At 26.6% G+C, this 25,430-nt stretch overlaps 1 protein-coding gene across 3 annotated transcripts in view; it reads left to right on the forward strand.

The window, feature by feature from the left end:
- The window catches only part of LOC135931357 (uncharacterized), a 57,116-nt gene extending 44,174 nt beyond the window's left edge, over positions 1-12,942 (forward strand). The window contains exons 2-4 of one of the 3 annotated variants that reach the window (XR_010573020.1): positions 7,965-8,045; positions 10,130-10,325; positions 12,188-12,324. Coding sequence is in view for 2 of the 3 variants with exons in the window: in XM_065468410.1 (XP_065324482.1) it covers positions 10,130-10,325; positions 12,185-12,366 (378 nt within the window). In the remaining variant the exon portion in view is untranslated. Of the gene's footprint in view, positions 1-7,964; positions 8,046-10,129; positions 10,326-12,184 lie in introns of all 3 variants that reach the window. The other 2 variants (XM_065468410.1, XM_065468411.1) reach the window with 2 other exon arrangements.
- The last annotated feature ends 12,488 nt before the right edge of the window (positions 12,943-25,430 follow it).

Below are 25,430 nucleotides of genomic sequence, written 5' to 3' on the forward strand. Positions count from 1 at the left end.
TTTTTATTGAAAGTGAACGTGAACGCGTTCGATTTTTTTAGAAAGTTTACAGCATTAAAAATAAAGAATACACATTTTTTTTAAATGTAAAAAAAATCTCGTGTAGAAAGATCCATACTATTTAATCAATATAAATCAGAGACCTGCAGAGGTACCATTTACACGGCCCGGCCCGGTTTTAAATTTTTTAGGCCCGGCCCGCATATTTTTTAAAAAAAATTTTTACGGCCCGGCCTGGCCCGGATTTAAAAATTTAAGGCCCGGCCCGGATTTAAAAATTTAGGGCCCGGCCCGGATATTTTTTAAAAAAAAAATTTCAGGCCCGGCTCGGAATTTTTTAAAATTATATTCGACCTGGTATATACAAAAATTCACCTATGAGGTATTTAACCATATTTTTCAGCGAGTATTATCGCTTATTATTTAAAAAATACATGTAAAAAGCTAATATTTTTTGAATATTATATTGAATTTATAAAACTGTTATTTATAAAAATGGATATTTTGAGCATATACTATATTTTATATTGCATTTATAAAAATAAAACTAATATTCATAAAAATGGTAATAATATTTTGAGCATATACTATATTTTATATTGCTTTTAAAAAAATTAAAACTAATATTTAATTTATAAAAATGGAAAATATTTTGAGAATTTAATATATTGTATTTAATTTCCTATTTAATTTATAAAATAAAAATAAATCGCTATTTAAAAAAATGCATGTATAATAAATAGTATTTTGAAAATATAATCTAATTGCACAATATTAATATAATTTATATAAATTTTTAACAAAAGAAGATAATTGTATTATATAATATTGCAAAAAAAAATAATAAAAAATGTTGGATTAAAAACTTTCATGACTCAAGGTAAATATAATAAATGCAATAAATATTTGACAGTTTGCAAAGTAAAAAACCAGCATGATTGACGAAACCCTATACTCAAGAAAGATATTAAAAATTCACAAATTATCATGAAGAAAGAGAAGCATATCTACCTTTTCAGGTTGAAGATTACTTCTTCTCTCTTCAAGAATTCTCCCAGTAGTGGAAAAATTCCGCTCACAGCTTGCACTTGAAGCAGGAATTGCCAATACCCGTTTTGCCAATTTTGCTAAAATTGGAAATTCGCTTTGATAAGCTGCCCACCACTCTAACAAATTATCCATCTTAAATGTTTCATCTATTTTTTTATTTATGTAATTATAATATTCATCATCGGGTATTGACATATTATTAGAATTACCATCGCCCCATTTGTCATAAAACGATTCAGTATGTTTAACAACAGTGACTGGTCGATGGTATTTCATTTACTTCCTGAGCCTCTTGTAATTTAATATAATCTTTTATATAGTTTTCCGTCATCTTGCGATCTGTCCCTGACAACATACGTAATTGCTTGAATTTGGGACAGAGAAAAAGAGAAATAAAATGATACTTGTGTAAAACAAATTTTTCAATTAAAAAATGCTTTATATTAAGTAAAATCAATTTTATTTCTCCTTTTTCGCTTTGAAAGGAATTACAAACTTCAAGAAGTGATATTCCTTTATTTGATTGTTTTGGTAAAATATATTCTAAAACTTTAGATATGAATTATAAAAAAATATATTAATAATACTTGAATATTGGGACTTATTTAAGATATTCCTTTATTTGATTGTTTTGGTAAAATATGTTGTAAAAATTTAGATATGAATTATAAAAAAATATATTAATACTTTGAATAAATTTTCAGGAAATTAATAATTAGATCGATCTGTGGGTGTTAGGTAGTGTTAACCATCACCCAATATTATATTAATCATAACTATAATATAATATAATCTTATAACCATTAACTCATAATGTAAAAATTTTTATAAAAAATATTAAGGCCCGGCCCGGGTTTAACAATCTTAGGCCCGGCCCGGATATATTTTAAAAAAAAATTTTAGGCCCGGCCCGGATATATTTAAAAAAAAATTTTTAGGCCCGGCCCGGATATGTTTAAAAAAGCCGGGTTTAGGGCCGGGCCTGCAGGTCTCTGATATAAATTATAGGTTCTTGAAATATGGGGGTTGGCATAAACAATTTTATAAAAGGAATAGAAATTAAAGGAAGAAACAAATATAAAGGCATAGCTATATAGAATATTATAAAAGGAGAGGGGGTGAGAGTACTTTTGATAGGCTTTTCCCGTAAATTTTATTGGAGGTGGTAGAGCCAACATAAGCAATTTTATACTCCTAATAATTAATTGATCAAACCATATATTTTTCTACTCCTTATGTTTGTCTTAGATAGAACAAAGAAAATTTTATAAATTGTTTTCATAATTTTATTCACTATTATAAACAAATTATTTGTTGTGGTTATTTCATTTCATGATTTGTTTCCAATAATGGAAAATCAAATCTTGAATCATAGTAATTCCCAAACCAGTGGTATACAACTTTTAGAAACTATAAATTATAATCTTAAACCAGTGGCGTATCCAAGATTTTCTTATAGGGGGGGGGGAATTATTTGGGAGCTTCGCCCCTAAACCCCTTTTGCCTGTTCGGCCAGCTTTACCCCAGCCTTCGGCCGGGTCTTATGTTTTAGCTATTCCATTAAATTATTCATAATTTAATAAAAATTATATTTCAATTTTTAACTATTATTTACTAATTCGTGCTTATGGATATTACAAGCCTATTTTTTTATTATTTCAAGTTAGGTATATTATATTTAATAAAGTTTTTTAATTGTAAAGGTTTTTTTAAATGTTGAAATAAAGTGTAATGTCATTTTTTTTTATAAAATTTGCTTTAAAAACTAGCCTCAGCTTAAATTCTCATACAATATAAGTAGAATATAATTTTTTTATTGAAAATACTAATAGTAGTGTGCATAAAATATTGACTAGAAAATAATTAAATTAACAAGTTTTTTTAACTTCTTATCAAATACAATATTATACAAAATATGTTTTATAATTATAATGTGATTTTTAATTTTCGTAGGAATGTTGCCAATTCATCAAGAATTTCGTTTGTCGTTGGAACCAAATCTCTGTGGATATTTAACAGAGCTAACCCATTTAGCCGAGATTCAGTACTTCGTAAATATGTTTTCAACCATCTCAAGTTGTAAAAAGTTCTTTCATTCGTACATGTTGATAGGCAAACATGCAAGAATATAAAACAACTTCAAAATATTAGGAAATTGAGCCAAGGTTTCTTTACACCGATTGAGTGCATCAATAGCATGCTCAGGTAAAATAGCTAAACGTAGTAAATATTTATGCCACAATTCGAATTCACTGATTAAATTTATTTCATTATCAATCTCATAGGAATAAAATTTTGTTAAATATTTAATTAAACCAATAGTGGCATTAGAAAACGAAGAAGGATCTTTGGGTAATAAAACTTGAAGATTGCTAAAGACTTGTTTTTTATCTAAAAACCGTACTTTTGTTTGCGATAAAAAAGTATCTAAGATGAAAATGGATATTTTATAACATTCTTCAGTTGAGCCAATATTTATTTTCATCTCTGTATATTTTCTGCCAAATCATGAACCAAACCTAAATTTGGTTTTCGTAAATTTCTACAAAGTAGTGAGCTAAAAATAATTTATTGATGCAACTAGCAGCAATGATAAACTCTGATTGATCAATTGAATTCAATAATGATATCGCTTCTGACGACACATTACTTTTTTTCATGCTTAGCCTTATTTAACTTTTGTATTTCTATTTCTTCTGTTCTACAAAATGTAAAAAAATGAGAAATATTTAAAAAATTATATTAATAATTAAAATATTATTAAAAGCACTTATTGATTCTAACTCACTACTAATTTTGAATTTAATAAAATAAATATATATAATAATAAAATAAATTATCGTTTGATTTCAATCTCTCCATTTTATTAATATTTTTGAATAATATGTTGGAAAATTGATATTCAAATATTTGTAAAATTTTGATTGGGGGGGATTCCCCCCCCATTGGTTACGCGCCTGTCTTAAACCTTCAAAAAGATGTCCAAATGTCTTAAAAATTTTACCCTCTGTGGTTTTAATAGGCACAAATGTAAATTCTTAAATAATGATATAGTTTTAAATATTAACAATGACCATATTGATAACAACAATATTGTAATCCCACAACATTTCTTTCTCTTCCTTATTCTTTGATACCTCCAAACCTGACGTAATTACTCGAAACTCTATAGGTGCTCTTTTATTGGTGACTAAAACTTACTCTGATTGCATTTCCTCCCTTTTGCATAATTTCAATTGTTAAAAAGAATGACTACTTTCGGTCATATCGGTCTTAGACCGGGACCAAACCGAACCGATTGTCGGACCGATCTTTTTTGAGGACCGTGGTCCAGACCGGTCTTTTTATTTTTTACGGTCCGGACCGGTCTTTTATCAATATTTAAGTTTGCTTTACTATTCAATTAATATAATTTTTTTGTATATTTTATTTTATGATATTTTTCTAGAGGAGTTATTTTAGATTTTGTTAATTTTTATTTTACTATATGAAAACCATAGTTTGTCCAAGAAACATTTTATAGTCCCAATAAAAAACATAGAGTATATGTGTTCACTGCAGTACCAAATTTAATGTATCGTCAGCAACAAGTAACAAAATAATTGTTTATAATTTTTTAAGCAATAAATTAATCAAAATAAGCAGTATTATTATTAAAATATTTTGGTTATTATTTATACAGTTCTATTTTTTCTTAAGTCTGAATAATTCATTGTCAAAATAACTTAACCTTATTCTTAATAAAATAATTAAGTACCTTAAGCAGACATCTGATAAAACATAAAATATATACTTCTAATGATGAAAATGAAAATATCTCAAAAACACAATCTACTCTTAATTTTAATATGCCCTCCACAATCACAAAATCACTTTCTTCAATACCATTGGATAAATTTCAAACTGAACATATGAACCAATTAATAATAAAATGGGTAATAATGGACTGTCGAAGACTTTTGAAAGTTCAAGTCTTCATAATTTAATTAAATATTTAAACTCAACTGCTATTTGGTCTAAAAACAAGGTTAAAAATTTTTATACAGCTAATTTTGAGAAACTAAGCAATTCTTTAAAAAATATTTTAAATAAAAATAATTCTTTAATAAGCTTTTCCGCAGATATGTGGAGCAGTATAAATAAAATTTCATTCATAGCTATTACTGCACACTATATTGATTTTTCTTTTACATTAAAAAATATTTTACTTGATATAAATCATATCCCATTTCCTCATACTTCTGAAGAAATATCCTTAGCTATAAAAGAAGTAATTGATGTATATCAATTGGAGGAGAATATACTGGCCTGTACTACAGATAATGCCAATAACATACTAAAATGCATGGATATTTTGAAGAATATTTATAAGGAACAAAAATTTAAAGTCCCTCTTCTAATTCCTTCCATGGCAGTTCTACAAACAAAGACATTTGCATTTATTTAAATTAAATATTTGTATTAATTATTTTATTATTCATAATTAATTTTATATTGTTTATATAATACTCTTTTATTTAATAAAATGATAAAACAAATTAAATTAGGTAAAAAGAATATGTTTTTTAAACAAATAAAAAGACCAGTCTTTTTATTTAGGACCACGGTCTGGATCGATCTTTTTCTTAAGGACCGTGGTCCGGTCCGAGGGTATCGGTCCAGTCCGAACCAAAGTATAAATATTAGTTTGCCCAACTAAATTGTTAATAATATCATCATCGTCTATAAGTTTTTTAGAAGGGGAAAACTTTATTTAAATTCTGTATTATATTTATATAAATCATTATTTTGTCAAAGGGTTTTCATATTATTTGAACATAAACTTCAAGTTTTAATCCAATATCTGGTTAAATATTATAGGTTATATTTAGATCTACTGTTGTAGCAACATTTTCTTCTCAACTGTCTCAGAAATATCTCCCTCTGGTATTATAGATGTTGAGGTCATCTAAAAAATTATAAAAAAAAATCTACGTAAAAATGGAAAAAAAAATTTACACTTTCTTTTTTTGCAAATATCATAGTAACGCTTGTAAATGGAAAATAACCTATATATATATGATATTTTCAATATTTAACAAAAAAATTATGCAAAAAATTACATTAGAAAATACCAAAGTTACCAATTAGCATTTTCTTCATAAAAATCATATTAATATTAATTATTGAAGAATTTATTTTTGTAAACATGTTACTTTGATTTATATACACTTAAATGGCTATCAATTTAAAAATGTAAAAATTTTGAATATCTAATTACTAACTTGTATTTTGATATAATAAAATAATAATTTTGACAGGTTAATTACGAAATAATAAATAGTGATTTTGAAAATTAATGTGTCTCAACAATGGGTTTTATAAATATAAAAATAAATTGATTAAAAATTATGATGATAAATGATCTCACTAGGCGTAAATGAGTTAAAATAAATAAATGTTTTGGAATTTATAAACGTTTATAAAGAGTAAAAGCCCCAACTTACCCCTGTCTTCTTTTATCTCATCTTATAAGTATAAAAAATTTATTCAAAATTCATAGTATGGTTAAAATAAATAAATGTGTTGGAATTTATAAACGTTTATAAAGAGTAAAAGCCCCAACTAACCCCTGTCTTCTTTTATCTCATCTTATAAGTATAAAAAATTTATTCAAAATTCATAGTATGTTAATCTCAGAGACATACCGTAACTGGACCCCCACCCCCCTTCCTTTCATATGTGAATTTTTGAACTAATCTTAATTTTACATTATTTTTATATAGCTTTTTAATATAAACAATAAAATGAACAAATGTTAATGTGGAAATTGTCAAAAATTTATAGGGTAGGTTCTCTGTATATGCTGGAATACATTTAGCGTCATAGCAGATTTTTCGAATTTAAAAATCGAATTTTAATAAATGATAAAAAAATTATAAGATACCAAATCCCCGTTGATTGCAATAATACGGCATATATAAATCAGTTGTATAAAATTTTATTAGAACCGGATCTGGTTCCTTGAAAAAAATATATACTTTTATGATGCTAAAGCTATTACATTTGATCGAATTTGGGGTTGACGAAAATGGTCACTTCCAAATTCATAGTGCACAGCTATTGACGTCCATTTCCAAAGAATCTATGAAGGTAGCTAATGCTCTTATTTCCTAAATATTTCATCCATTAAAGTAGTTTAAAAAAAGAAAGGAAAAGATAAAACAATAAAAACTTTATCATTAGTTTAAAAAAAGAAAGGAAAAGATAAAAACAATAAAAACTTTATTAATTCTTGCATATCGGCCCGAAGTTTAGCGCGGTCCGAAGTCTAGCTCGGGTTAAAATTTTGTATACATTATAAGAACTTGGCTCTTTTATCAAAAATGATAATTAGAATTTTCTGTGTTAAGGACAAATCGATTAATAATTTTTACTTCATTCAATTTCATTAAAAATTCGTTCCATTTTTTATTATTTTCAGTTAAAAAATTCTGGCTGGCCTGGCTCATGTCGAAAGAAATTGAATTTTCAGAGCTCTACTTTATAATGCTGATCAATAAATTTTTTTTAATTCTCAATTTGGCGAAGTTTTTAAATATAAATAATTAGATTATATTCATAATAGATAATTTAATTTAAACTTATAGAGTATATTATACTATAAAATATACTTTATTTTTTTATAACAAAATGTTCTTCTAAAACCTCCACTTAATTGTAATCTATGTCATAAACAATTATTAAATTTTAATTTTAATTTAAAATTTAAATTAATATTTAATATACTTTTATTTTATTTATTTTTTTATTGTTTCTTAATATCGATATATTATTATAAAACATGCTATAAAAAGTAAATATGCCAAATAATTTTAAAAGTGATTATATAAAAATATATGCTAAAAAATGACTAAATAATTAAGTCTATAAAGAAATCCTTCTAGGTAGCAAGCGATTTAAAGGAGATATTCTGACGGAGGCAAAGCCCCTTATTGGGATATTTAGGATCCAAGGTAATTCTATCCAAGGCATTTTATTATTTTATATGTCTAATATCAGAAGTTTTTTAAAATTTTAATGGAAATGGGAATAAAAAATATATTAAAAGTCAGTATCTATGTGAAATATTAAATTTACCAATACACCTATATCGGAAAAATCCCAAGCCTGAGAGAGGCCTTTAGACCAGGATTTATGGTTTTATCTTAAAAATAATTGAAAAGACTTTTTACTTCGAAAGAGAATGGGTATTACATATAAAATTTTAGACTTGTAAAATAATATTGAATACTTTGTGTAATATTGGTAGAAACTTAACATTTAATTAAATGAGGAACTAGTTATCTAATTTCAAATATAGTTTAAAATATATTAATAGAAAATTTAAAAATAATCAGGTAAATATAGTCCTTTGAAAGAGAAACGAGGTAAAATGGTTGCTTTTCTTTTCCTTGGGTTATTAATAACGTCCTTTCTTAGAAATTTATAAGGTCGAGTTTTGTAGTTTGTTTTTGAATGTGCCTGACGTGTTTGTTCTTCGATCATTGAGTTTGATTTGGCAATTCTTTTTAATTAGGAAATTCTAAATTGAGAAAATATTTAATTGGAGTTAAAATTGAATAAATTATATTCTCAGGTCGTGAATAACCCCGTATTAATTGGGAAATTGCACACGAGGAATTGAAGGATCGATTTTCTAAACCTCGTTTTAATGTTGTGAAAATAAAACTCCTACTCTCAGGTTTATGACATAAAAGCGTAACGTTAGTTCGAATTATGGGCGGACTTTAGTATAATCTGGTTAGAAACTCCACATTCAAATTCTTTCATTAAGTAGCTTGTGATTTTTGATGATTCTTCTGAAAGATGCTGCCATCCTTTCTTTTAGATGTAGAATTTGTGGATATACTTTGTCGATTTACGGTAATGTCTAAAAGGGATATTGGATTTTATAATATTTTGAAGATTTTATTCCAATAGAACGCCCTGAGTCTTTCTGAAGGATTGGGCGTGTAATATATAAATTTTAGCTAAAAAGGAAAGAGTAAGTTTAATGTTTAATTTAAAACTGTTAATTTTAGATAAATAAGTTTCCCACTCGTTAACTGAATGAATCTCGGTTTGTGAGGAGTAAGAATAGGTGATTTGATGAATACAGTTGGAGTAGTTGGTAAATTACCTTAATCCAGCCCAGTTAAACAGCTTAACCGCGTTTATTAAGTTAGTTTCTTTTTGAGGTATAAGCTAATTTTTATTGGATTTTAGGTGTCCCCTTTGAAGACTTTTAACAGTATCACATTTAAAATATATATAAAAAATATTATTAACTTTTACTTATTTTTTTTTGAAAATAGTTTTATTATACGCGGTTTTTGGAGAGAAAGAACTGGGTAGGAGGTGGATATAAGAGGGGGGCGGAAATTTTTTATTAGCTTAAAAATATAATTAAGAAATATCAAACAAAAGCTATTTAGCAAACTTGGTTTATGAAATCGGCTTGAGTTAGATGATTTTTTTCAACTTTACCTGAGAAGGCAAATTAATCTCGGGTTTGGAGTTTGCTCGATTGACAATTAAAATCAAAAATTATGGAATTAATTTAAAATATTTTAAATCTATATTATATTGTTCATTTAATTTTCATAAAAATAGTAATTTCTTCCTATATGTCACAAATGTTAATTTTACAATTTAAAAAAAAGAAATTAAAAATCCCTTTAGTTTGGAGTATGAATTTTTTTTAAAATTATTATTTTTACAAATTTATCATAAAATGATTTTTGTAGAATTGTATATTCACTTTAAAACATATAGTTTTAGAACGCACTGCAAGCTCACGAATCTGTGAATCCGATATTTTTATGGAAATTTAAAAAAGATATAAAATGTGTTATATATGATATATTAAAATTTCATACTAAATGAATAGTTTAAATGGGATACGAGTACAAGATAGCACAATGATTCTCTATAAATTATGAATGTATCAATTTTTTATTAAAAGTTAGCTAACCAATAGGGAAATATATTTTGTAAAATATTTTATTTTTTATAATTTTATTGTTACTTAATTTTATTTTCACATAATCACCAAAAGAATGCATACAAATTATGGCTCTGTAGCGTGAGGCTCCCGTATTACATCGGAAGCGATAAAGATACTCCCATATCACCTTGTTCTGACTTTTGCGATTTAGTACTTAATAGATGTCCTTACCTGTTACCTCAATTCGAATATGGAGGAGAGCCAACTTTTATATGCGATAATTACTCTACAAACCATCGTCTTAAAAGTTTTATAAAACATAATTATAAATGACGTTAATTTATTTCTCAAGTATTTTATTCGAAATTACCAGTATCTTAAAAAATGTTTTTTTAGTATAATAACAAAATTGTCAGCATTTCATGAATTTTATTCAGTATGAATAATAGGCTAGTATCTTAGCGTTCAATATTCAAATTTTCGGTAAATATATCAATTTTTGAGTTATTTTAATAGATTTAGCAGTAAATATATTTTTTTTCCCGCTATTTTAGTATCTAAATTCATAAATTATAATTGCTACAAAATGTCTAATTTCTCAAAATTTATTAGTTTGTACATTATTTTATATTATAGATATAGTATTAAATAATAATAAACGTTCCCTTGCGGATAAATATTATTAAATTATATTTTATTATTCCTAATAATTTAACATGATTTACTATTAAAAGATTTAAACTATTTATTTTATTCGATTAAATGAAATATTTCTAATTTATATTACTTTATTATTTATCTAGTAATTTATTTAAATAAGTTTTTAATAGCATAATAAAAAAATTAATTAATTAATAAGGATATAAAAAATATTTACCTGCAGAACCTGCAGTTTTCTAACCTTTTAAGTTTACTTGCACAACTTCAATAATTCCTGGCACAAATACGATATGCCCAATTAGGGCAATATATCAAATCCTTGCATTTTTACTGAATGACAAATTGCATCTCTAAAAATCTCCTTATTCGAAAAATCTATTTTTAACCTACCATCTGAATATTTTTATTAAAAATAGGATCCTAACCATCAAAATTAGCTCAGAAAAACTATAATCTCTACCTCCCTCCCCCCTCCCATTTATTTCCTCCTCTCTTTTCCACGTTCATTATAGTTCAATGACGATTGCCCCCCCCCTGAAGTAGAAGTGTATTGCTATCATAACCAGATAGAGAATCGGCTATAGACGCATCAACTTTTCCGAGATTTGCTTTGCATTTTAGGTATCAATGAGAATAAAGTCAAATAGGTTACACCTCTAGAAAGATCATTACAAATATAATTGGTAAAATTAATATGGAATAGTGATTCCACGGGCAGAAAATCCAATAAAAATATTTTGGAGTCGTTTTCCTGGGAAATTATTGCTTCACAAATTTGCCATTTTACATGTTCCCGTATACCTACAGGGGCTTAGGCATTGTGGTATATATATTCTATAAATCTCATAAAATTCAAAATGGTAATTTTTCCTCAAAATAAAAAATATTAAAAATAAATTGACGAAAAAGAGCTAGAAAAATTGATTTTGATCAATATCTTTTGAATGCGTATTTCCTACTACTAAATGATATAGAAATACATCTTTTGACCAAGTTTAATACAATTCGACCGAAAGAGAAGAAATTTATCTATGTTTGTCTTTCTATCCCAATTATCGTATAGTCTCGGTTTCTCCTATATTTTCTGCTGCTATATAACTTTTAACTTTAAATTCCTAATTACTAATTTAAATTTTTTTTTAAAATTTCTCACATCAGGCACGCGACATAATATACAGTGTGTTAAGAATAAAATTGTCCATTTCTAGATTTATTTGAGTTGTGATGCTTTCTTCTCTTAATTTATTTATTTACTATATAATATTGAAGGTTAAGAATAAATTTACAATAAAATTAAAAACGTAGAAAACGTAATATTATTTTGAAATGATTTTTGCCTAGATTAAAAATTGAGATACAATTAACAATATCCTGTTGTGGTAAAGAAGTTTTTAATATAATTTTTTATAGTGAAAAGTGTAAGTTATATTTCAACTAAGTTACTGATTTGATTGATTAAAGTATTTTATACTTTATTAATTTTTTTCATAACAAAAATATTTTAAGAAGATGTAGAAGAAATACGACAATGTTATTCTATACGAGATATGATACCATCTATACCCATTAACAACTCCGTTCCCAACAAATCGATCGCTGGAAATTTTAAAAGTGTAACATATTCCAGGCTAAGATTTCTGTGTCCTAAAATGAGCTATGACAGTGCTTATTTTAATTTAAATCGATAAGTATCAATAATCAGCTTGCTTGATAAATCTTTGGAAAAATAATAGTTACTTCCAATAATACGCGCGAATTATATTACTCCTTCAGATAATGTTCCCAGACCACTTATCAGTCTTATAATCTTTTTTTTAAATATAAAATAAAATCACCTCATATATTGTTTAAAAAACATGCCAGTAGATATTTTATTTCTTACAGTTCTCCATTAAAACCTTTTTCTTTTCTTCTTAAAAAAAATAAATTCACAAATGATATTTTAAAGAATATTGTTTATTCATACATTTTTTTAAAATTTCAGGTTAGGAGATAATGAGGACCATTGAGATAAACGGCAACATTTGTCATATTTTTTTAAAAAGTAATAATTATTTTATCGAAATATAAAATTTCTATATATTCCCCCCCCCCTCACTCTTCCTCCGCACCTTATATATAACTGCCGAATAATTGTCAATCCATCAGTGTAATGCCAAAAATGACTAGATGCCAAATTTTGTTATGAAATTATATATGTATATTACCTCGAAAATATATAACTTGTTAATAATTTATTATGTTTGACGATCGTTAAATGTACATATAATAAGGAACAAATAGTAACATTTAACTTTATTTTTATGTACGATACTGTAATCAGCAATATTTCAGCATGTGTAAGATTGAATATTTTGAATTATCTAAATAATATATTTGTTTGGATATAATAATTAAAAGGATGTTTGAATTACAAAGTTCTGAATTTGCGTTCATTTTTTTAAAAAATAAATCCACCTTCCACTCCCTTCTCTCCAAAAAAAATTTATTAAATTCGTTTTTATATCTTCAAATAAATGTGTATAATATTTTAAAGATTTTTGAATTCCTAAAGCCAGCTTGGTTATCACGAATAGTTTTTCTCTCAATATGCTTAAATTAAACTTACGAATCCTAGATTTTTTTAAATTTTAATTTCAAAAATAAATCTATATTTTGGATGGATATTACAACAACATACATTAAAATACAAATTACTTTTGGTTGCAAATAACTATAATCCCAACTTAGCTCAAATCATGCCCTCACTCATATCTTATATATTATACAAAATAATATAGTTTTGATTATGTGATGTCATACAAAATTATTGAAGAAGCTGGCAGGCTATTTAATTCATGATTATGGCTCACCCCTTATATTTTTTTGTAAGCAGTGTTAATGTTACAATTCCTTATACGAATTGTAATCAAATTGTCGAAGGCTAGTGGGAGAGACTTTAATGGAACCTAGTATTAATAAAAAAGAATATATAAAAAATTAAATAATTCGGTTAATAAATCGTACGAAACCAAATCTCGAATTTTATACCACAAAAATAAGTTTCTTCAATTATAAAACCATACACTAACTTTTATTTTAAAATATACATCTTTTTAATATGCAAAAAAATTACAAGTATATTAAAAATTCATAAAAAATAATAAAAATTACAAGTATTCATAAAAAATAATTAAAATTACAAGTCTATTCAAGTTCATAAAAAAAATAAATTCCTAGACTGCATATTCAAATTAATACTTAACAATCGTCGATCACATATTCACAAACTAACAAATTATATAAAAATATAATTTATATTCAAATTAATACTTAACAATCGTCGATCACGATCACATATTCACAAAGCGAATATAACACCTCCACCCTTAAGACTAACTTTCCTCTGCATCTTTCGTTGGTTCCCCATTCTCCCACACCGAAAACGCTGTATTGTTACTTGAGGTCTCTAATGCTATTGGATGGAACCTCAACTTGTGCATCCCTCCGCACGACCAACATTCTAGACGGTTTTTCTTCACCCAATATGGTTCAATTCTTCGTTCGAATCGTTGTCTCTTGGGTACTTCCTGCAGGAGTTCCCCATATTTCTGTTGCGCTTCCGTTCTCGCAGCTTTCATCCATCTGTTAGATTCTACTGATCCATCCACCTCTCTAATTTCCATCTTTATGATCTTATTTCCTAAGCGAAAATATGACGCCATCTACAAAAATTACTATAAAAATATATACATATTCCATAATCTTCTAATGATCTACAATACATTGTATTCTATCCACATGATAATTCTCTTAACCGTTTTAACCCTTATAAATTATGATTATCATAATTAGGTCTATCATCAATTTTATTTCATCAAGAATTATGATTCTCTTAATTATGTCTATCATCAATTTATCTCTTTATAAATTATGATTCTCATCATTATGTCTCTCATCAATATGATTCTCATAATTATGTCTATTATCAATTTATCTTTTTATAAATTATGATTCTCATAATTTTGTCTATCATCAATATGATTCTCATAATAATGTCTATCATCAATTTATCTCTTAATAAATTATGATTCTCATAACTATGTCTATCATCAATTTCATTCTATCTGAAAATATGATTCTCATAATTATGTCTATTATCAATTTATTTATTCTAATTATATCCAATATCTCTTTCTTGCCCTAAGCTTCTAAGTCTTACTTGTTTCAGATGTCTAGTAAAGGTTCCTTCTTGCCCTTCAATTTCTACTTTTTTTCTTCCTATATTCTTACTTACTATACCCTTCCCCCATTTAACTGGACCATCAAACAGTAGAATCCATACTAAACTTCCAACTTTAAATTTCTCATCATATGTATTATCCTTTTGCTTTATCTTTTCCTTCAAAAAATCTAATTCAGTTCTTGTTTTTCTACCTTAAAACCTCTCTGCTGGTGATTTTCCTTTGCCAGTCTTAGTATTGTTATATGCTAATAATAACAACCACCATTTTCCCTCTCCCTATTTTTCTTTTTTTAACCAGCTTTTAACAATAGCTACCATTCTCTCGGCTTGCCCATTACTTCTCGGGTAATGTGGTGGCGATACTAAATGCTTAATATTCCACCTATCATAAAATTGGTTAAAAACTCTACCTTTAAACGCTGGGCCTCCATCTGATACCAAAGTTTCCATTAATCCATATTTACCTGCAAAATATTTTATTTTAGTCAACGCTTTTCATCGTTAAACCTGAAACTTGTTGACAATCTATCCATTTCGATCCAGCATCTACCATGATAAAATATTTTCTTTTTTCATATTCTAAAAAATCTACATGTATTTTTTTACCTGGAATGTCAGTTTCTGGCCATTTATTTGCTTTATTCTTTGCTGGTACATTAGCTCACATGTTTTAAGTCTCACAGCTTCTAGCTAATTCTTCAATTTCACTATTCATCTTGGGCCACCAAATATATTCTCTTGCTTTATTCTTCATTCTTTCTATGCCTTGATGTCCTATATGTAATACGGCTAATGTATCTTTTCTTAACTTACTCGGTATCACTAATCGATATCCTTTCAATAAACAATTGTCTTCTATATTTAATTCATTCCTTATATTCTTAAAAGCTTTGTCTTCACTTTTCCATTCTGCCTCTCTCAAAAATCGAACACCAGAATTTTTAATTAGATATAGAAGTAACAGAAAATAAGGAAACAAGAGATATAAAGACAATAGAGGTAAATACAATCGAAGACAAACAACAAGGAATTAATAAAATGGTAGAACTGAATGTTGTTGAGGATAATTTTAACAAATAAAGAATATTTTGAATAGATATAAGGAAGTCTTTAAAGAAGAATTAGGAACTCTTAAAGATTTTGAGGTAGATATTAGAAGAAAATTATCGACCTAAATATTGCTGCACAAGAAGATTGCCGTTTTCGTGGATAGAAGATATAGTTAAAGAATTAGACAAATGGTTAAAAGAAGGAATTATAAAACCAATAGTAAATAGTGTGTGGGCAACACCGTTAGTTCCCATAAGAAAACCAGATAATAGTTTAAGACTGTGTATAGACTATAGAGTATCAGTTAACCCGTGGATAATAAACGAAAGATATCCATTACCTAGAATAGAGCAATTGCTGGCTAATTTAAGAGGAGCAACAATTTTCTCAAAGATAGATTTTTCGAATGCTTACGTGCAAATAAAGCTGAGTGAGAAAACAAGTAAGATATTAACGATTACAACGCATAGAGGATTATTTGCTTTTTGTCGTTTACCATTTGGTTTGAAAGTATCGGCTCCAACATTTCAAAGAACTATGGCGGCGTTATTTCAAGGAATAAAGGGAATAATGTATTATTTAGACGATGTTTTGATATCTGGTAGAACAGAAGAAGAACACAATACTAGGTTAGTTAAAGTGTTAGATATTATATTAGAAAATGGTTTAAAAGCTAATATTAATAAGAGTGTTTTTGGAGGAAGAAAAATAAAGTATTTAGGACATATTATAAAGGGAAATAAAATTACTCCAATTGCAAAGAATATAGATAAGATAATGAATATGAGAGCCCCAAATAATAAAACTGAAGTACAGGCGTTTTTAGGAGCAACGAATTATTATCATCGGTTTGTTCAAAATTTTGCAGAAATTGCCTCACCGTTGTATGATTTATTAAAGAAAAATAAAAGATTTGAATGGGGAGAAAAAAGCACAAGAGAAAAGTTTCGAAAAATTGAAAATAAAGATGGTAGAGAAACCGATTTTAAATTGTTTTAATGAGAAATTAGATATTATATTAGCGGTTGATGCATCTAATGAAGGTATAGGAGGAGTTTTATTACAGATGACCGATAATGTTGAGAAACCGATTTTATTTTTATCGAGACGGTTTAGGAGCACTGAGAAAAATTACTCCACGATCGAGACAGAGGCTCTGGCTGTGAAATTCGGGCTAGCGAAGTGCAAAGAATATCTGATTGGAAGAAGGTTTGTATTATATACGGATCATAACCCGTTGGTAGATTTATTTAAGAAAGAAAATAAAGAACTTATGATTTCACCAAGATTACAGAAATGGTTAATTTTAGTTGGTAATTTCGATTTTGAGATAGAATTCAGAGCGGGTAAACAAAATTGTTTACCAGATATATTATCGAGATTTTTTAATAAAGACATTGCAGACAAGGATCCAGTAATCAATAGTTTAGAATATATAGAAGAGGAAGAAGAATTAAATAGTAAAGTTATAAGAGCTTTGAAAATAGATACAAGAGAAGAACCGATAACGTTCGAAAGAGTAGAGGAGATATCCAAAAAAGATGAAGAATTAATTGGAAAAGTGAAGACAAAGCTTTTAAGAATATAAGGAATGAATTAAATATAGAAGACAATTGTTTATTGAGAAGATATCGATTAGTGATACCGAGTAAGTTAAGAAAAGATACATTAGCCGTATTACATACAGGACATCAAGGCATAGAAAGAATGAAGAATAAAGCAAGAGAATATATTTGGTGGCCCAAGATGAATAGTGAAATTGAAGAATTAGCTAGAGGCTGTGAGACTTGTAACATGTGGGCTAATGCACCGGCAAAGAATAAAGCAGATAAATGGCCAGAAACGGACATTCCAGGTAAAAGAATACATATAGATTTTTTAGAATATGAAAAAAGAAATTATTTTATCATGGTAGATGCTGGATCGAAATGGATAGATTGTCAACAAGTTTCACGTTTAACGACGAAAATAGCGTTGACTAAAATAAAAGATTTTGCAGGTAAATATGGATTAATGGAAACTTTGATATCAGATGGAGGCCCAGCGTTTAAAGGTAGAGTTTTTAAACAATTTTGTGATAGGTGGAATATTAAGCATTTAGAATCGCCACCACATTACCCGAGAAATAATGGGCAAGCCGAGAGAATGGTAGCTATTGTTAAAAGCTGGTTAAAAAAAGAAAAATATGGAGAGGGAAAATGGTGGTTGTTATTATTAGCATATAACAATACTAAGACTGGCAAAGGAAATTCACCAGCAGAGATGTTTTTAGGTAGAAAAACAAATTAGATTTTTTGAAAGAAAAGATAAAGCAAAAGGATAATACATATGATGAGAAATTTAAAGTTTGAAGTTTAGTATGGATTCTACTGTTTGATGGTCCAGTTAAATGGGGGAAGGGTATAGTAAGTAAGAATATAGGAAGAAAAAACGTAGAAATTGAAGGACAAGAAGGAACCTTTACTAGACATCTGAAACAAGTAAGACATAGAAGCTTAGGGCAAGAAAGAGATATTGGATATAATTAGAAAAAATAAATTGTTGATAGACATAATTATGAGAATCATATTTTCAGATAGAATGAAATTGATGATAGACATAGTTATGATAATCATAATTTATAAAGAGATAAATTGATGATAGACTTAATTAGGAGAATCATAATTCTTGATTAAATAAAATTGATGATAGACCTAATTATGATAATCATAATTTATTATGATTAAAACGGTTAAGAGAATTATCATGTGGATAGAATACAATATATTGTAGATCATTAGAAGATTATGGAATATGTATATATTTTTATAGTAATTTTTATAGAAGGCGTCATACTTTCGCTTAGGAAATAAGATTATAAAGATGGAAATTAGAGAGGTGGATGGATCAGTAGAATCTAACAGATGGATGGAAGCTGCGAGAAAGGAAGCGCAACAGAGATATGGGGAACTCCTGCAGGTAGTACCCAAGAGACAGCGATTCGAACGAAGAATTGAACCATATTGGGTGAAGAAAAACTGTCTAGAATGTTGGTCGTGGGAAGGGATGCACAAGTTGAGGTTCTGTCCAATAGCAGTAGAGACCTCAAGTAACAATACAGCGTTTTCTGTGCGGGAGAATGGGGAACCAACGAAAGATGCAGTGGAAGGTTAGTATTAAGGGTGGAGGTGTTATATTCGCTTTGTAAATATGTGATCGACGATTGTTAAGTATTAATTTGAATATGAATTATATTTTTATATAATTTGTTAGTTTGTGAATATGTGATCGACGATTGTTAAGTATTAATTTGAATATGCAGTCTAGGAATTTTTTTCTATGAACTTGAATAGACTTGTAATTTTAATTATTTTTTATGAATACTTGTAATTTTTATTATTTTTTATGAATTTTTAATATACTTGTAATTTTTTTTTGCATATTAAAAAAATGTATATAAATGAAAAAATTTTAAAATAAAAGTAAGTGTATGATTTTATAATTTGAAGAAATTTAGTATTGTTGTGAAAAATTCAAGATATAAAATTTGTTTAGCGAAAAACAGGAGTAGTAAGATTTATTAACCGAATTATTTAATTTTTTATATATTCTTTTTATTAATACTAGGTTCCATTAAATTTATTAAAGTCTCTCCCACGAGCCTTCGACAATTTGATTACAATTCATATAAGGAATTGTAACATTGAAAACGGCAATCTTCTTGTGCCGCAATATTTAAGTCGACAATTTTGTTCTAATCGTATATCTACTTCAAAATCTTTAAGAGTCCCTAATTCTTCTTTAAAGACTTCCTTATATCTATTCAAATTATTTCTTTGTTAAAATTATCCTCAACAACATTTAGTTCTACCATCTTATTAATCCCTTGTTGTTTAAAGTTTGATGGAAGGCAACAAATAAGTTTTAAATATTTTATCACATAATACTTTATTACTAAATTTTATATTTTTCTAACATGTATTTATATCAATTCACAATCAATTAACCTAAAAATGTTAATGCTAAAAATGGTTAATTTAATAATAATAACAAATTAATGTATGAATGTATATAAAAAACAAATTTAATGATTCTAAATATTGGCCATCTCTAACATTCCACCCTCCAAAGAAATCCAGCCTAGGTCTCTTTGAGTGCCGAAAAATCGTCCCGATGTTCTTGATTTTTTACTATTATTATCGTTTCATATGTCACTTTGCTTTTATCTTTTAGCGTTGTCTTGCTTTTGTCACGTTTTATCGTTGGCTTGTTTTCACCTCGTTGGTTTGTTATTAACGTTTCGTCTCTTTGCTTATTTGTTTTTGTTCACCTTCCATAGTCATTATTATCATTTTTTTTATTATTATTTTTCAAATCATTATCATTATTATTAGTGAATCAAGAATAATTAGGAATCATAAGAATAGATCCAATTGAATATAAGAATCGATCCAATTGAATATAATCATCATTTAGAAAATAATATTGAATTTGTAAGAATGTATAAAGAATCGCGTTTTAATGTTTTTTTTTTATTATTTGTGTCGCGTTTTATACAATTTTTTATATTATTTATTTTGCGTATTATATCGTTTTTTTTTTATTTATAATGTTTTATATCATTTTTTTTTATTTATATATTTTTTGTTTATTTTTATTTTACATTGAGTTTTATATAGTTTTTTTTATATTTATTTATTTTTTTTTGTTTATTTTTATATGTCAAAAAATAATTTTCCATTGATAAAGTCAAAATTAAGGATTTAAATGAGATATATTATTAATCATATCTTTTTTTATAACTTCTCCCTCCTTAAAACTTTAAGAGATTTTTAAATTTAAATCCTTTCATCTTAAGTATAAATAAGATTTCACAGTTCCTACAATTACTTTTTTTACTGTAAATCGTGGATTCTATTTTATTTAAAGTTTTCCATATAGAGATTTCATCTATTTCATTTGTGTTACTTGTTATATTTGTATCATCAGAGTTTTCTTTATTTAAAATTTCATAGTTATTAAAGTCATTATACTGAAAATTTTCATTAGTTGACATTTCATTGTCTTTATAATCATCACAATAATTATTTTCACATTTTGAATTTATTATAAGAGTTTCCTTAATATTAATGTTTTCTCTAATATTTGTATCATCGACTTTTATAGACATTTCATTGTCTTTATAATCATCACAATAATTATTTTCACATTTTGAATTAATTATAAGAGTTTCTTTAATTTTAATGTTTTCTCTAATATTAGTATCATTGACTTTTATATTTGCTCTTACTTTATAGTTACATAATAATTTCAATATTGTAATAGCTTCCTCTAAAGTTGAATCTCTGACTCTTGGTTCAAATGCCTTCATCTTTACATATAGATGATCAGGCAGTTTATAAATTAAATATCTGCTGCTATTTCTAACTTCATTAATTAAAAAAAAATTTTCTACTTCGTCAATATAATTCCTTATATTGTCTTCACTCCAAATAGGATAATTCATATCAATTAAATTTTACTTTATTTCAAAAAAAATTTAAGTTCATCAAATATGTACTTTATTTTATAATTATTTTTATTTGTGCTTATAATTATATCATTTTTTTTATTTTATTTCGAATGGTTTCATTGCTAATTTGTAATTTCTTACATGATATCCAATAGAATTTATAATCTTTCAGAATTATGATATTTAACTTGATATTTATTTCATTTAGAGTAATCCAATGTCCATTTCCACCATTCCAGTGTCCATTGATACTTTTTCCACTGCCACCATAAAAGTTTGATGGAAGGCAACAAATAAGTTTTAAATATTTTATCACATAATACTTTATTACTAAATTTTATATTTTTCTAACATGTATTTATATCAATTCACAATCAATTAACCTAAAAATGTTAATGCTAAAAATGGTTAATTTAATAATAATAACAAATTAATGTATGAATGTATATAAAAAACAAATTTAATGATTCTAAATATTGTCCATCTCTAACAGTCTTCGACTGTATTTACCTCTATTGTCTTTATATATCTTGTTTCCTTATTTTCTTCTAAGTTACTTCTATATCTAATTAAAAATTCTGGTGTTCGATTTTTGAGTTCATCGAGAACTATATCTTGTTTGACTTTTAAACAAGGTAAATCAGTCTTCTCTTTATCCTCACTTTTTATTATCTCCTTCGTTATTTTGTTGTTCTCACGGACATTTCCAAACAAAGACCACCAATTATACTCAGGACCTATCTTCTTAATGTCATTCCAAAAATAGGCTCCATCTTTAGTGTCGTAATCCATAACCTTACTTCCTTATTTATATCTAACAATTTTATCACATAAAAACCTAGAATTTTAACCATGCTACTGTATAATTGTCTAACTTTTATTCTCTTTGCAATGAATCTTTCTTTTGAAAAATATTAATTAAAATCTTTTACACTCATTAAATTAATCTCAGCTCCTGTATCCAATAAAAAGCATATTTCAATTTCACCTATTTTTATCTTAATCCTCGGACATTTATTTTTCCTAATTATTTTTTCTAAATCAATTTTACGTACGTTTTCTATTTCAACTTTTTCCTTTAAAAAATATTTATCATCAACATTATATTTATTCATATATTTTAAATCAATATTATTATCATTTATTCCTAAATTATATCTAAAATTATAAAAATCAGATATGCTATTAATATTATAATTTATAAAATTATCCTTATCTTTATATAGTCATTTATTACATGCCTCTTGTGCATGTCCTCTTTGACCACATTTTAAACACACTAAATTATTTTCCAAGAAACTTCTACAATTGGTAACTCTGTGGCCTTTACGTCCACATCTCGAGCAATTCAAATGTTCGGTTAATACACATTGCCTCGAAATGTGTCCATATCTTCCACAACTGTAACACTTAACTGACCTAACATTATCTAATTGACTTATGTTATTTTCATTTCTTTAACATTTTTAATTTTTTCTAACTCTTTATTTTCTAATCTTATAAAAGATGTATTTCTTCCTACTATTAATCCTAAAGTAAAACTTAAAACTAGAACACATATATAATTATAATTATATTTTCAAGTATTAAACTTAATAAATTTATTTGTGTAATATACATTGTAACGTATTCAATAACCACTTAATTAAAATAATCTTGATTAATCTTAAAAAATTAAATAAATATAAAAATACGAATAAAACCAATAATATGATAAGAAATTTATATAACATAAACAAAATTTTTTATTTTTAACCGAAAAATATCTAAAAATTTATATATAAATATTTATTTTTTTTACCTAGTTCCAAAATATAATTAGACTGACCTCCTGGATCAATCAATATAAGGTACCAATGTTACAATTCCTTATATGAATTGTAATCAAATTGTCGAAGGCTCGTGGGAGAGACTTTAATGAATTTAATGGACTAGTATTAATAAAAAAAAATATATAAAAAATTAAATAATTCGGTTAATAAATCTTACGAAACCAAATCTCGAATTTTATACTATTAAAATAAGTTTCTTCAATATAAAACCATACACTAACTTTTATTTTAAAATATACATTTTTTTAATATGCAAAAAAATTACAAGTATATTAAATATTCATAAAAAATAATAAAAATTACAAGTATTCATAAAAAATAATAAAAATTACAAGTATTCATAAAAAATAATTAAAATTACAAGTCTATTCAAGTTCATAAAAAAAAATTCCTAGACTGCATATTCAAATTAATACTTAACAATCGTCGATCACATATTCACAAAGCGAATATAACAGTCAAGATAAAACATGCCGCAAGGACATGCTTAGGCATGTTAAAAAAACATAAAAAACAAATTTGAAAATCATTATAACCAAAAAAATAAATTTATAAAATAAATTTTCATAAAAAATTTTTTTTTTTAAATAAACTCAATTTAACAAAATAAGCGGAGTTATATTGATTATATGATTGTCATAATGAAAAATTCCCAACAAAATATTCGTAGCTTTTATCCAAGATGATTGTGCAGTTGCGTAGCCAGGTTTTATCCAAGGGGTTGTTTACCAAAAAAAATTGAGAGCTTCATCTCAAATCCCACATTTGCCCTCTCTCCGGATCCTGCTTACAAAATATGATGATCAGGTATTTCTTATTTTTCTGTACTATGCTTATTTTGCTTCTCAAAAATATACAATATCTTTATATAATCTACATTAGTTGACTGTTTATAAATCTACATTAGTTGACTGAATGGAAACATTCATCTTAAAATATATGCTAGTGTTGTTAAACGGCTCGTTTTGAGCCGATTTTTAAAAACGGCTAACTCAATATTTTAGCCAGAAAAATATTGCCTAAGCCTCAAGATTTCGAAAATATATGTCTATACATTTGTTCCTTCTATGAGCAAAATCTTCAGGCTTGGGTAATATTTTTATGGATGAGGTAATGAGTTAGCCGTTTTTAAAAATCGGCTCAAAACGAGCCGTTTAACAACACTAATATATGCCAATGTTTCATGCTTTATTATTGGTTACTAAAACTATGACCAGTATAGTACCCAATATAAAAGAAAATTAAAGGCAGAAAAATTTTGGTCAACATTACGTTTAGAAAGTGGATTTATTCTAAAAATTTTATCGATGCTTATGCTTAATTGTTTATTAATTTAATTTGTTTGATAGATAGAAACAAAAGTTATCATCAAAATAAAAATAAAATTGCCAAAATTATCATCATGCCAGAATGGAAGTTGTAGAAAACTAAATATCTGGGTTGACTTTAGAGCCTGACTACCATTTACTGATTCCTCAATCAGTTTTGTGAACCACAAAAAAGAAACCGACTTATAAACAAAATAAAACTATACATATATTGAATTGACTTATATTTTGCAAAATTGGATATGAATTTCATATTAAGACGCAGTCCTCAACATGAAGTTTATGGAACGTTAATTCGAAAGCTTAGTCCAATATAATGTTTTAATTTAATGCTTCTTGACAAAAAATGGGTTATAATGTTGGTCGTCATAGAGTAATTTGCAAAACCACATCAAAATTTGCTATACCACTACCAACTTTTATTAAAATGCAATAGGGCCCACTTTATTTTAATATAAATTTAACCCGATATTCTATATAACATATATGGGACCACCTAGTTGGCTTAAGAAAAACCTGGACCTTCTTGGATTCGAACCCAGATCGAAGTTTATAAAGTGATTGCTTAATTAATCTCTATAACAAGCAACCGAGGCACAGATGCTACTCGTAAACTTTTTTTGTATACAAGAATAAAATTATAACGCTATCTAATATTGTAATAAAACCAATAAAAAATAAACAAGGTACAATGTAAAAGATTACGAAGTTCGTTTTTTTTCCTTTAATTTTTGACGAATCTTGATGTAAGCGATCCTTTTTCACCGTTCGTTCAATTAAATTGGGATCCAATTAAGTTAATATAAGATCAGAAATTATAACTTCA

This window comes from Gordionus sp. m RMFG-2023, chromosome 1, assembly GCF_954871325.1.
Source record: "Gordionus sp. m RMFG-2023 chromosome 1, tfGorSpeb1-WG-v2, whole genome shotgun sequence".
NCBI classification, from domain to species: Eukaryota; Metazoa; Nematomorpha; class Gordioida; order Chordodea; family Parachordodidae; genus Gordionus; species Gordionus sp. m RMFG-2023.